This window comes from Pelodiscus sinensis, chromosome 4, assembly GCF_049634645.1.
Source record: "Pelodiscus sinensis isolate JC-2024 chromosome 4, ASM4963464v1, whole genome shotgun sequence".
Taxonomy (NCBI): Eukaryota; Metazoa; Chordata; order Testudines; family Trionychidae; genus Pelodiscus; species Pelodiscus sinensis.
The window spans coordinates 10,010,894-10,023,115 of record NC_134714.1 but is presented as its reverse complement, the minus strand read 5'-3'; the positions used below and the strand labels follow the sequence as shown (position 1 = coordinate 10,023,115).

General features: G+C 40.4%; 1 protein-coding gene and 1 long non-coding RNA gene across 3 annotated transcripts in view; one reads left to right on the top strand and one right to left on the bottom strand.

Annotated features, from left to right (window-relative positions):
- The window catches only part of PELI2 (pellino E3 ubiquitin protein ligase family member 2), a 228,053-nt gene that overhangs the window by 6,321 nt on the left and 209,510 nt on the right, over positions 1 to 12,222 (bottom strand). For both annotated transcript variants that reach the window (XM_075926280.1, XM_075926281.1), the window contains one exon: positions 11,287 to 11,475. In XM_075926280.1, coding sequence (XP_075782395.1) covers positions 11,287 to 11,475 — 189 coding nt within the window. The remainder of the gene's footprint in view (positions 1 to 11,286; positions 11,476 to 12,222) is intronic.
- Positions 5,261 to 8,528, top strand: LOC142829055 (uncharacterized). The gene is made up of 2 exons (XR_012903256.1): positions 5,261 to 5,895; positions 8,477 to 8,528. It is a non-coding gene; the product is annotated as an uncharacterized LOC142829055 (long non-coding RNA).

Genomic DNA, 12,222 nt, shown 5'->3' with positions numbered 1-12,222 from the left:
GACAACTTAGCGAATTGTGTGAATGATTCCTCTTTCTCAACACATACTCCCTGACTCCCAAAATTCTCTGGTAAAATTCTTAAACAGGTTTTTTTTGTAACCAATCTGGCAATTATATCCCCCTACCCCCAGCCCTCTGATAGATCTCTCTCCTACCTACCATATCTCTTTCTTTCTCATTTTCTCACCTTCCTAGCATGGATTTTCTCTGTGGTTGTCTCTGTTCTACTAACAGACAGTTCTGACAGGATCTGGAGAGTTCTCACTCTTTCATTCTGATATGTGTACCGAGTGGTCAGCTGTATCACTCCTTTAGAGCTTTATGGTGCATTTTGCTCCCTTTGTTCCAGTGGGCAAGTTACACATTACATTGCAGATACCAAAGTTAGCCAGATTCACAAATACTTTCATAAGTTTAATGCTGGAGTATAAAATCAACTGACAGCTAAATCTTAGTCCCTGATTTTCATAAGTGATGAGTACCTATTATTCATACTGAAGTCTATGGATGCTGTAGGGACTTAGCTCTTCTGGAAAAAATCAGTCTCTTGGTATATACACGGGCATTGCAGATAAACTACATCATAATATTTATTGTCTACAAATTCTCATTTTCTCTTCTGAATGAAAGCAGGTGATTTGCAGCTTCACTGTAGCTTTCTTTAATTTGTTCTAATGTCACAAACATATAGGCAACTTGTGCTATTGATACTACAATTTAAATGATGAATGCACATTAAAATGTGTGTGTGTGACATGAACTGAGAACAGACATGCTACTCAGGAGAGAGAAGTGCATAATTAACCAGCACCAACTTTACACGTTTGCACAAGATGGAACATCCAGTTCTGTCACACCAAATAAATCTCCTGGATATTAAACAGAGAACTTCAGTAAGTGTGGCTGGCAGGAGGAGTGACCACATCTGATATATGAACTTAGCCCAAATTTGTGGATTAAGAACAGTTAATCAACCCTATCAAAATCTAGATAATGATAGGCTAATCAATTAATAAAAGGCAATTTATAGTAAGGGCTACAGGTACAAACTTCAGGGAACAGAAGAAAAGTTTATCAAAGGAGGAGTACCTCTATCAGAGAATTCTTTATGAACAGAAAAGGAAAGGGGTTTTGGTACCATGTAATCGTTGCGGATTCAATTTTATGAAGGCAGCCACATAATTCTGTTCACAGCAGTACTAACCAGTGTGCCCTGTAATTTTATTTAAAATAAGAATGCAAGTTGTTTTAGCTGGGGGAGAGGAGACTTACTTATTCTAGAGCCACTTATCTGCAGCACCATGAAAGGTGCTTTGCTAAGAGCATACAACTCTAGCGTCATTGTATTTTTTAATATAATACAGGCACCTACAGCCCAGGATTTGGTATTTTCCCTCTTTATACCAGTTATAAATAAACTAAAATTAAATAAGTCAATCGGTCATTACAAGATATCATTGATATGATATGGTATGATATCATTGGTATTACAGAAACCTGGTGGGATGGGACGCATGATTGGAATGTTGGTATGGAAGGGTACGGCTTGCTCAGGAAGGACAGACAGGGAAAAAAGGGAGGAGGGGTTGCCTTGTATATTAAAAATGTACACACTTGGACTGAAGTGGAGATGAACGTAGGAGATAGCTGTGTAGAGAGTCTCTGGGTTAAGCTAAAAGGGGTAAAAAACGAGGGTGATGTCATGCTAGGAGTCTACTACAGGCCACCTAGTCTGGTGGAGGAGGTGAATGAGGCCTTTTTTAAACAATTAACAAAACTATCCAAAGCCCAAGATTTGGTGGTGATGGGGGACTTCAACTATCCAGACATATGTTGGGAAACTAACACAGCGGGGCACAGGCTATCCAATAAGTTTCTGGACTGCATTGGAGACAACTTTCTGTTTCAAAAGGTTGAAAAAGCTACCAGAGGAGAAGCTGTTCTGGATTTGGTTTTAACAAATAGGGAGGAACTAGTTGAGAACTTGAAAGTGGAAGACAGTATAGGGGACAGTGATCACGAAATAATAGAGTTCATGCTCTTAAGGAAAGGTAGAAGGGAGACCAGCACAATTGAGGTAATGGATTTCAGGAAGGCAGATTTTGATAAGCTCAGAGAACTTGTAGGTAAGGTCCCATGGGAAGCAAGACTGAAGGGAAAAACAACTGAGGAGAGTTGGAAGTATTTCAAAGGGACGTTGTTTAGGGCCCAAAAGCAAACAATTCCGCTGTGTAGGAAAGATAGAAAATATGGCAAAAGACCAGCTTGGCTTAACAAGGAGATCTTGCATGATCTCAAAATAAAAAAGGAGTCGTATAAAAAATGGAAACTAGGACAAATAACAAAGGATGAATATAGGCAAGCAACACGGGAATGCAGGGGCAAGATTAGAAAGGCAAAGGCACAAAATGAGATCAAACTAGCTACAGGCATAAAGGAAAACAAGAAGACCTTTTATAAATACATTAAAAGCAAGAGGAAGACCAAGGACAGGGTAGGCCCACTGCTTAGTGAGGAGGGAGAAGCAGTAACAGGAAACTTGGAAATGGCAGAGATGCTCAATGACTTCTTTGTTTCGGTCTTTACCGAGAAGTCTGGAGGTGTGCCTAACATAGTGAATACAAGCAGAGAGAGGGTAAGTTTAGAAGACAGGATACACAAAGAACAAGTTAAAAATCACTTAGGAAAGTTAGATGTCAGCAAGTCACCAGGTCCTGATGAAATGCATCCCAGGATACTCAAGGAGCTGATAGAGGAGGTATCTGAGCCTTTAGCTATGATTTTTGAAAAATCATGGCAGACAGGGGAGATTCCAGAAGACTGGAAAAGGGCAAATATTGTGCCCATCTATAAAAAGGGGAAGAAGAACAACCCAGGAAACTACAGACCGGTCAGTTTAACGTCTGTCCCAGGGAAGATAATGGAGCAGGTAATTAAGGAAATCATATGCAAACACTTGGAAGGTAATAAAGTGATAGGGAATAGCCAGCATGGGTTTGTGAAGAACAAGTCATGCCAAACTAATCTGATAGCTTTCTTTGATAGGATAATGAGCCTTGTGGATAAGGGAGAAGCGGTGGATGTCATATACCTAGACTTTAGTAAGGCATTTGATACGGTCTCGCATGATATTCTTATTGATAAACTAGGCAAATATAACTTAGATAGGGCCACGATAAGGTGGGTGCATAATTGGTTGGATAACCGTAGTCAGAGAGTTGTTGTTAACGGTTCTAAATCCTGCTGGAAAGGGATAACAAGTGGAGTTCCTCAAGGGTCTGTTTTGGGACCCGTACTGTTCAATATCTTCATCAATGATGTAGATATTGGGATAGAGAGTACGCTTATTAAGTTTGCAGATGATACCAAACTGGGTGGGGTTGCGACTTCTTTGGAGGATAGGGACATAATTCAAAATGACCTTAGCAAGTTAGAGAAATGGTCAGAGGTAAACAGGATGAGGTTTAATAAAGAGAAATGCAAAGTGCTCCACTTAGGAAGGAACAATCAGTTCCATACATACAAGATGGGAAGCGACTGTCTAGGAAGGAGCATGGCGGAAAGGGATCTAGGGGTCATAGTGGACCACAAGTTGAATATGAGTCAACAGTGTGATGCTGTTGCAAAAAAAGCAAATATGATTCTAGGTTGTATCAACAGGTGTGTTGTAAGCAAAACTCGTGAAGTCATTCTGCCGCTCTACTCTGCACTAGTTAGGCCTCAGCTGGAGTACTGTGTCCAGTTCTGGGCGCCACATTTCAAGAAAGATGTGGAGAAATTGGAAAGGGTACAGAGAAGAGCGACAAGAATGATTAAAGGTCTAGAGAACATGACCCATGAAGCCAGACTTCGTGAACTGGGCTTTTTTAGTTTGGAAAAAAGAAGATTAAGGGGGGACATGATAGCGGTTTTCAAATATCTAAAAGGGTGTCACAAGGAGGAAGGAGAAAATTTGTTCCTCTTGGTTTCTGAGGACAGGACAAGGAGTAATGGGCTTAAAGTGCAGCAGGGGAGGTTTAGATTGGACATTAGGAAAAAATTCCTAACTGTCAGGGTGGTCAAATATTGGAATAAATTGCCAAGGGAGGTAGTGGAATCTCCCTCTCTGGAGATATTTAAGAACAGGTTAGATAGACATCTGTCAGGGATGGTGTAGACGGAGCTTGGTCCTGCCTTGAGGGTGGGGGGCTGGACTCGATGACCTCTTGAGGTCCCTTCCAGTCCTATTATTCTATGATTCCATGATAAGAGGTGGAAATACCTGGGGGAACAGAAAGTGCCTACTGGGAAGGGAAAGGATCCTGTTGCTAAAAGTGGCACTCCTAAGCAACCCAATGAAGAAACAACAGTCCTCTTCCCCAGATATCCATAATAGCCAGGGATAGAGGGAAGGTAAGGAAAAGGTAATGAAAAAATAATCTCCCAAGCCTGAAAGTTGGTGTGTTAGGAGTGTGCCTACACAGTGGGGAAGAAGGGCTGAATGGGCTGCCCAGTAAGAAAAAAAAAACTATGAGGCTGAAAATGGATGAGTGGGTGCTGGGAAATTATTACCTACACTTTCTCTAGTCCTCAGAGTCGAACAGCTTGATGGCTGAATAGTTACATCTCACCTCTCCTTAGGCAAAAGGAAGAAAGCGGACTGATGAAGAACTAGGAAGGAGAGCACTATAGCAAACAAGCAGAATAGGAAATGAGATGTGCAAAGACAGCCCTCCTTCCATAGGGCTTGGTGGTAGTATGGGGACCAATGTTCCCTCTAATCTTTTCCATCTGCGTGTGGATTTTTTCCACCCATGCACAGAATAATTTTTATATGCACCAACGCATGTGCGAATGTGCACCACCAGTAGAAACAAAACCTGGCTGTGGACACTTTGCTAATCAGAGAGGTGGCATCTGAATCTCTCCTGAGCAGCCACACAAATTCATAGCTTACAGGAAACACTAGTGAGAACTAGACACTCTGCTTTCTTTCTCTCCCTGCTGGTGGCAGATCAATAGTCAGCCAGGGATCCTGGGGGTCTAGGCAGTTGTAGGAAGAGCAGAGGAGCTAACTTCTCAGGACTGATTCAGTAACCTGCTCAGACTCAGCTATAAGCATGCATGCATGTTTTCTCCATGATCCCCTGCCCTAGTGCTAGGTGTGACAATGCCCACACACCATACTGTACTTCATGTACCTCACACCTCCAATATCACAGTTCTCAGTGACAGAAAAGAGAAGTTTTCCTATGTTAGTAGCACTTTGGTTTTGAATAACTGTGTTGTAAAGCAGGCTTTTTCTGTCCATAGCCTTCGCGTATAGCCCATCCTGCCACACAAGGCCCCTCACACAAAACCCAGATACTCAGAGGAGCATGGGCAGCACAATGCAGTTTTGTGAATGGAATTTGATCTTATAGGCATTCTGGGACTCACAGGCGCCAAAAAATAGGGAGGTGAGCATGACTAGATAGTGCTTACAGATAAGCCTCATTTGACCGTTGCTTGACCAGTCTTAGGGGCAAAGGAAAAAGTAAACATAGGGTAATAAAACATAATTGTCTAACACTAACTATGCCCCATCTGGTCCTGTCCACGAGGGGATCACGCATACATCACGAAAATTTCTATAGGGCAGTATTGTCATACTACCTCATCACTAGCCTATCAGGCCCTGCCAAATGCAGACCCTAGCATGGCACAGACACCGAAGTTTTGTATAAAAGACCCTCAATTCCTTTGTTCGACGGAGGTTCCGTATATTGAGGGCACGTGTCTTTTTTTTGGCCCGGCTAAAGGATTGATCACCCTGAGGCTGCCTCCCCACCCTTCGAATCAAATATAGGGGTGCACGAGTCCTGAGCATGCTCCGAGTTCTAGTGTGTCTTTGTGTCGTTATCGTTTCTGGATTTGTAAGTATTGCTTTAAATGTATTAGTTATTGGTTTAATTAATAGTCAAATTGTGTTAATTTCACTGTGTAATTCTGTAAAGTGTATCTAAGTTCTGTTAACCACGCTGTGTAAATTGTATAATTTTGTGTTGCATAGTAGTGTTGTATTTAGGTTAAGTATAAGTGTTAGAAATAGAAGCCCCGGAGTTGTTAAGTTGTAAAAGTAGATTTATAACTAACTCCACCAGCTGTCCTAAAATAACCATAGAGGGGCTGGCTTTGGACGGTTCTTTTATTATCATTATTTTGGCTTTATTTTTTGTATTTTTTATTTGTATGCTACGTTGTCTTAGGCGAATTAGGAATAGTGATTTGATATAAGTGAATTGTAATCAAAGAATTGTAATCAGTTGGGTATAATTGTGCCCAAGCTTTTCTACGCTGTAAAAGTACTAAGCAATTGCTAGTTCAAACACCTACTTGTTAATTGCTGGTTTTGACCACTTAATAAAAATCATTTGTTTCACCATCATCCAGTAGTTTTCACTGGATAGTCGGCTTTAACCCTTGAGGCTCACATCACATCACCGAACCAAGGTGTAACATGGCGTCACGAACAGGATGTGGTGAATGCCCCTGGGCAGGCAGACCCCCAAGTGAAACTCAGGAAGATGTATTTAGTCATTTAACGTATTACAAATTGGGAGATGAGAGTAATAACCCCTCAATGATTTTTAATATAAAAGTAAGGAACTGGGCAAGCCTTAAAATCATGGGTAGCCCTCCTAACAATGTCTTCTCTGGGGTGTTTGTTAAGGACACACCACTCTGTCACGTTTTATTAGGAAGAGGAGACAAAAGTTCCCGCCTGTGTAACTACAGGGTTAAAAGGGAGCGAAACAGACCTGGCAAAACTTTTGACCGCGGCAGAAAGAGTTTTAAAGAAATCTGATAGCCACGTGTCAGCCACCCTTCCAGCTACCCCTGTTATCCACGGTAGTCCAGGGCACACTCTCTTAATAGAGTTAGTTTAAAAGTTAGAAGAATCCCAAGAGCAAAAGAAATTAAAGCCTGATAAATTTAAACTCAAGAAAGTAGCAGAGGTTTTGTGAGTCATGTTTAAAACGACCCTCTGAAAATTGGACTCAAGCCACACACCACTAAGTTTTGCTGTGTGTGGGGATCAGCAAAAAATTGAGGCTAACAATCCCAACCGAGATATAGATGTGCCTCCGGAGAAAAGAGCTGGGCCAGCTAAGCCCCCCCTCTTATCCTTGAGAAGCTCTCGAAAGTTTAAAAAACACCAAGCACCCCACCTTTAGCAAAAAAAACCTGAAGTGGAAGTGTTCCCAGTAGCCGTTAAAAAACAACTTATGATGCAGCAATCGGACTTACTAACCAGGTCACGGTTCTATGCACCCGATCCTGGACCGAATTAAAAACCCTTTTAGAGGACATGCAGCGTAATGCAGGAGAGCTCCCCACAGTATGGTTGGAATGTGTAGTTTTAAATAACGGATCAGAGGTAGTAAATAAAGAGAATGTAAAACACTGAGTTTTTAAATAGACTTAACAGCTTGTGGGAAGTGTTCCTCCAAATTCTGAAGGAAAGAATACCTGCCAACCATCAAGCCATACTGACCCTAGGCATTTTGGCTGGAAACACACACACAGAGCAGCACGCTGAAGCAGGAAAGGGCTGCCAAGCAACTTCAGGAAATTCTCAAACCCCTGTACTAAAAGGTTTGGAAATTATAAGTAGCTAACTGTAATAATAAACATTTAAATTTACCCATGAAAAGGAACTATAAGCTGTGGGGGCTAATTGAAAAGCCTACCCTTCATACTAAATTAATAATGGACAACACTTGTGTCATTGAAAAAGCTATTTAGCAGGAATCAAGACAGACAATAGAAAGAAAAAGCATGTGTTAAGGTTTGGAGTTTTATGGGCAGACTAGGGAAATAAGAAATTCTACTGGAGCTTAATTGGTTAACTGCATAAAAGGATAAATCTATACATTGTAAATTTGTAAAAGCTGTACCCTTAAAGGTTAAATTTGCTCTCTAAGAAAACAAGTTATTGTTTTAAGAATCCAAGCTCTGAAACTTCACTGTGTCTCTGTTTAAGGCTAAGTTGATAATACTTTTGAGTTGGTTTCAGACCCGAGGTTGTGTGTGTCTGCAAACTGCTTGTCTGTTCTGGAAAGGGAGGGACGGCACTATCCCCTATAAATAAGCCTGTAACATCAAGTATGATTCTTTTCAGGAAAATAAAACCTTTTTCTGTTTGATGGAATAGTAACTAGCAAACACCTTGTTTTAAGAAAAAGTTTCTGTGGAAGTAAATCATTTGAAGCTTCACACATTAAGACTGATCTGTAGTACAAGAGGGAAACTAAGGCATGCCACCTTTAACTTAATAATTGAACAATAAAGTAATTCACTTAAACCCTCTGAAGTTGGTGTGCAGAATGAAAGCATATCATTTGGTAACATTAGGCTAATCAAAATTAGCAAGAACATTTGCAAAGGAAAAGTATTCTAAGATATAATGTGTCACCCCCCCACGGGGTAGAAATGGTTTTTTTTGTCTTTCAGATCAGAAAGCGCTGGTACCAGCTGAAGAACAGCTGAAGAACAGCTAAAGAACAGTTGAACAACTAAAGAAAAAACCATGGTTCTGTGTCATGACATAATAAGTTTATGTTCTGTCTTCTGTTCAAGTTTGTCTTGTGTGTCTTAATTGTAATATGTATTGCAATTGTCATTGTGTGTAGGATATTTAGTGTTTTTATGAAAGGATATTTTAAGGAAAGCAGAAGCATGAATTTAAACAAAAACAAAATTAATAATTGGGCCCAATCAATCAATTGGCAATCAATTGGTAACTATAAAGTTTAGTGAAAAGATAATAGTGTAGTAATTGTTAAGCTAGGAGAATGTTAACAATGTCTTCACAGGTGAACAAAAAGAAACTGAAAAGAAGCAAGAAGTGTGCCATGTGAACAGAAAAACTAGGAGTGGGGTACCAACCCCTTCCCACCGGATTGGCTTTGTTTTAACAGCCACACTAAATTCTTTTTTATTAACATCACCTAACAACAATAGTCTTGAACCTAACCAGTATTTTGTATTATGATAAGTATCGAGAAACTAATCCACAGGTTACTCCTACCCCTATTCCGTATCCCTTTTTGTTTGCAAACAGGAATTTTGTGTGTCAGATGGAAAGTAATCGCCACGATGATGGTGGTCTGCGCATTACTCCATTCTATTCATTGCCTGGTGCTTATATAACCATCGTAGATGTAAACGATGAACTAGCTCCCTGGTGCAGTAACCATCCTCGCCTCCAATCGTTGTACCCGGGACACTTCTGGCTTTGTGGAAATCAAGCCCATTCTCGGTTGCCTATTAATGCAAGAGGACGCTGCACTTTTGGCCATGTAGCTATTCGAGGAGGAGGCATTTATGTACAGGACTCCTCACTGCCTCGTTTTGTGGGGCGGAAAACCCGCGATTTGTCCTCACTCTGGCAGTCAGTAGGCACCTGGTTTGGAAAAGCAACTATAGCAATATCCACCTAGAATCCTGTTGGAAATTTGATAATGCGAGAACAACTTGAATTGAATGCCCTGGCTATTGAACGCCTCAGCAACCAAACAAGCAAGGGACTAAAACTACTATCAGATAAAATTGGAGAAATACATGTGTATGTTATGCAAAATAGATTAGCTTTTGATTACTTGTTAGCAAAAGAAAATGGTTTTTGTAGTTGGTTAGATGAGTCACAATATGGTTCTATGTTTAAAGATAAATGTTGTATGGAAATTAAGTCAATTGAACAAAATGTAAGTGATGTAATTGAGAATATTGAGCAAATTGTAACGGATGTCAGGAATCGTGCACCTTTTTTTGACTGGAATGGCTAGCCTCATGGTTTGGTTTAGGACGTTACAAAGAACTTTTTGTTTCTATTTTCATCACATTTATAACATGCATTGTTTGTCTTGTTCTAGGATGCGCTGTTTTAAAAGCCTGTACAAAACGCATTGTTGCGCAAGTGCTTCTCGTTGAAAGAAAATCTTTACTTGGCGCCGATAAAGGCATTGAGGACAAGGAGGAGGTATAATCAGTGGCGTTTGGGCCGCTCGGCCATGGCCACGGGGGCATGTTGTAAAGCAGGCTTTTTCTGTCCATAGCCTTCGCGTATAGCCCATCCTGCCACACAAGGCCCCTCACACAAAACCCAGATACTCAGAGGAGCATGGGCAGCACAATGCAGTTTTGTGAATGGAATTTGATCTTATAGGCATTCTGGGACTCACAGGCGCCAAAAAATAGGGAGGTGAGCATGACTAGATAGTGCTTACAGATAAGCCTCATTTGACCGTTGCTTGACCAGTCTTAGGGGCAAAGGAAAAAGTAAACATAGGGTAATAAAACATAATTGTCTAACACTAACTATGCCCCATCTGGTCCTGTCCACGAGGGGATCACGCATACATCACGAAAATTTCTATAGGGCAGTATTGTCATACTACCTCATCACTAGCCTATCAGGCCCTGCCAAATGCAGACCCTAGCATGGCACAGACACCGAAGTTTTGTATAAAAGACCCTCAATTCCTTTGTTCGACGGAGGTTCCGTATATTGAGGGCACGTGTCTTTTTTTTGGCCCGGCTAAAGGATTGATCACCCTGAGGCTGCCTCCCCACCCTTCGAATCAAATATAGGGGTGCACGAGTCCTGAGCATGCTCCGAGTTCTAGTGTGTCTTTGTGTCGTTATCGTTTCTGGATTTGTAAGTATTGCTTTAAATGTATTAGTTATTGGTTTAATTAATAGTCAAATTGTGTTAATTTCACTGTGTAATTCTGTAAAGTGTATCTAAGTTCTGTTAACCACGCTGTGTAAATTGTATAATTTTGTGTTGCATAGTAGTGTTGTATTTAGGTTAAGTATAAGTGTTAGAAATAGAAGCCCCGGAGTTGTTAAGTTGTAAAAGTAGATTTATAACTAACTCCACCAGCTGTCCTAAAATAACCATAGAGGGGCTGGCTTTGGACGGTTCTTTTATTATCATTATTTTGGCTTTATTTTTTGTATTTTTTATTTGTATGCTACGTTGTCTTAGGCGAATTAGGAATAGTGATTTGATATAAGTGAATTGTAATCAAAGAATTGTAATCAGTTGGGTATAATTGTGCCCAAGCTTTTCTACGCTGTAAAAGTACTAAGCAATTGCTAGTTCAAACACCTACTTGTTAATTGCTGGTTTTGACCACTTAATAAAAATCATTTGTTTCACCATCATCCAGTAGTTTTCACTGGATAGTCGGCTTTAACCCTTGAGGCTCACATCACATCACCGAACCAAGGTGTAACAAACTGCACTTTCAACTTACTAGCTTTCCCCTTTGTTGAGCAGATCTGGTTTCTCGTAGAGTATATACATCACCACAGACTGAGATTTCCCGCCACACTCCAGGTTTAGACTCTTCGGTAAACCCTCCTTTCGGATGCATGACCAGAACGCCATTGGTTGTTAATCCATCCATGTGCCCATCAGAATTTTTCCATTTTGCTGCTTTTTCCTAGATAAAACACCAAAACAATGAGACAGAAGGCAGCCTTTCACTTTCAAAGCCTCAACCAGGAATTGCACTCGAGAATATCTCATCAGAACAGTTATGTATATGAGTAACGAACACACTGCTGGTGAATTCTAAGGCCAGCGGGTGATGTTTTCAAAGCAGCAAGAGATTCAGCTGCACATTTTTAAACAGCATGTAAACTTTTGTAGAAAATTGTTACTTCTGACTCAATAAACCACACGTCTCACATGAGATGCACCTGCAATCACTATGTTGACTTTACAGATAACACATCAGCTAACACTTACATCATAAAGATGCAGTTAAACACCACAGTTTATATAAACTACAGTGTTAACTGTGGTTTGTACTGGATGGGTGTTATCTCTTTCATTCATAGCTAGCATTCATACAGCCAAAACAATCCCATTGAAAGTTTAATTAATGGTGAATGCTTAGTTAGTACTCATGTCGCGCTGTGAAGAACTGTTGCCAGTTGTTTCCACACAAAAACAAAAAAGAGACCACTAAATTGAGACTCTAATATTTAAGATAGGTAGAAGCTACCCTGAAGAGTTCACAGAGTGGCAAAATCTGGCTAATAAATTTGAAGTTCCCACACGTTTTTTCAAATAACAGAATTACTGAAGCTTTAACTCTAGGCACCAAAGTCAATAGCTATATACACACGATTTGTAATAAGCAAGCATATTCTCATACTTTTAAAAAAATGTCAGTCCTATCACA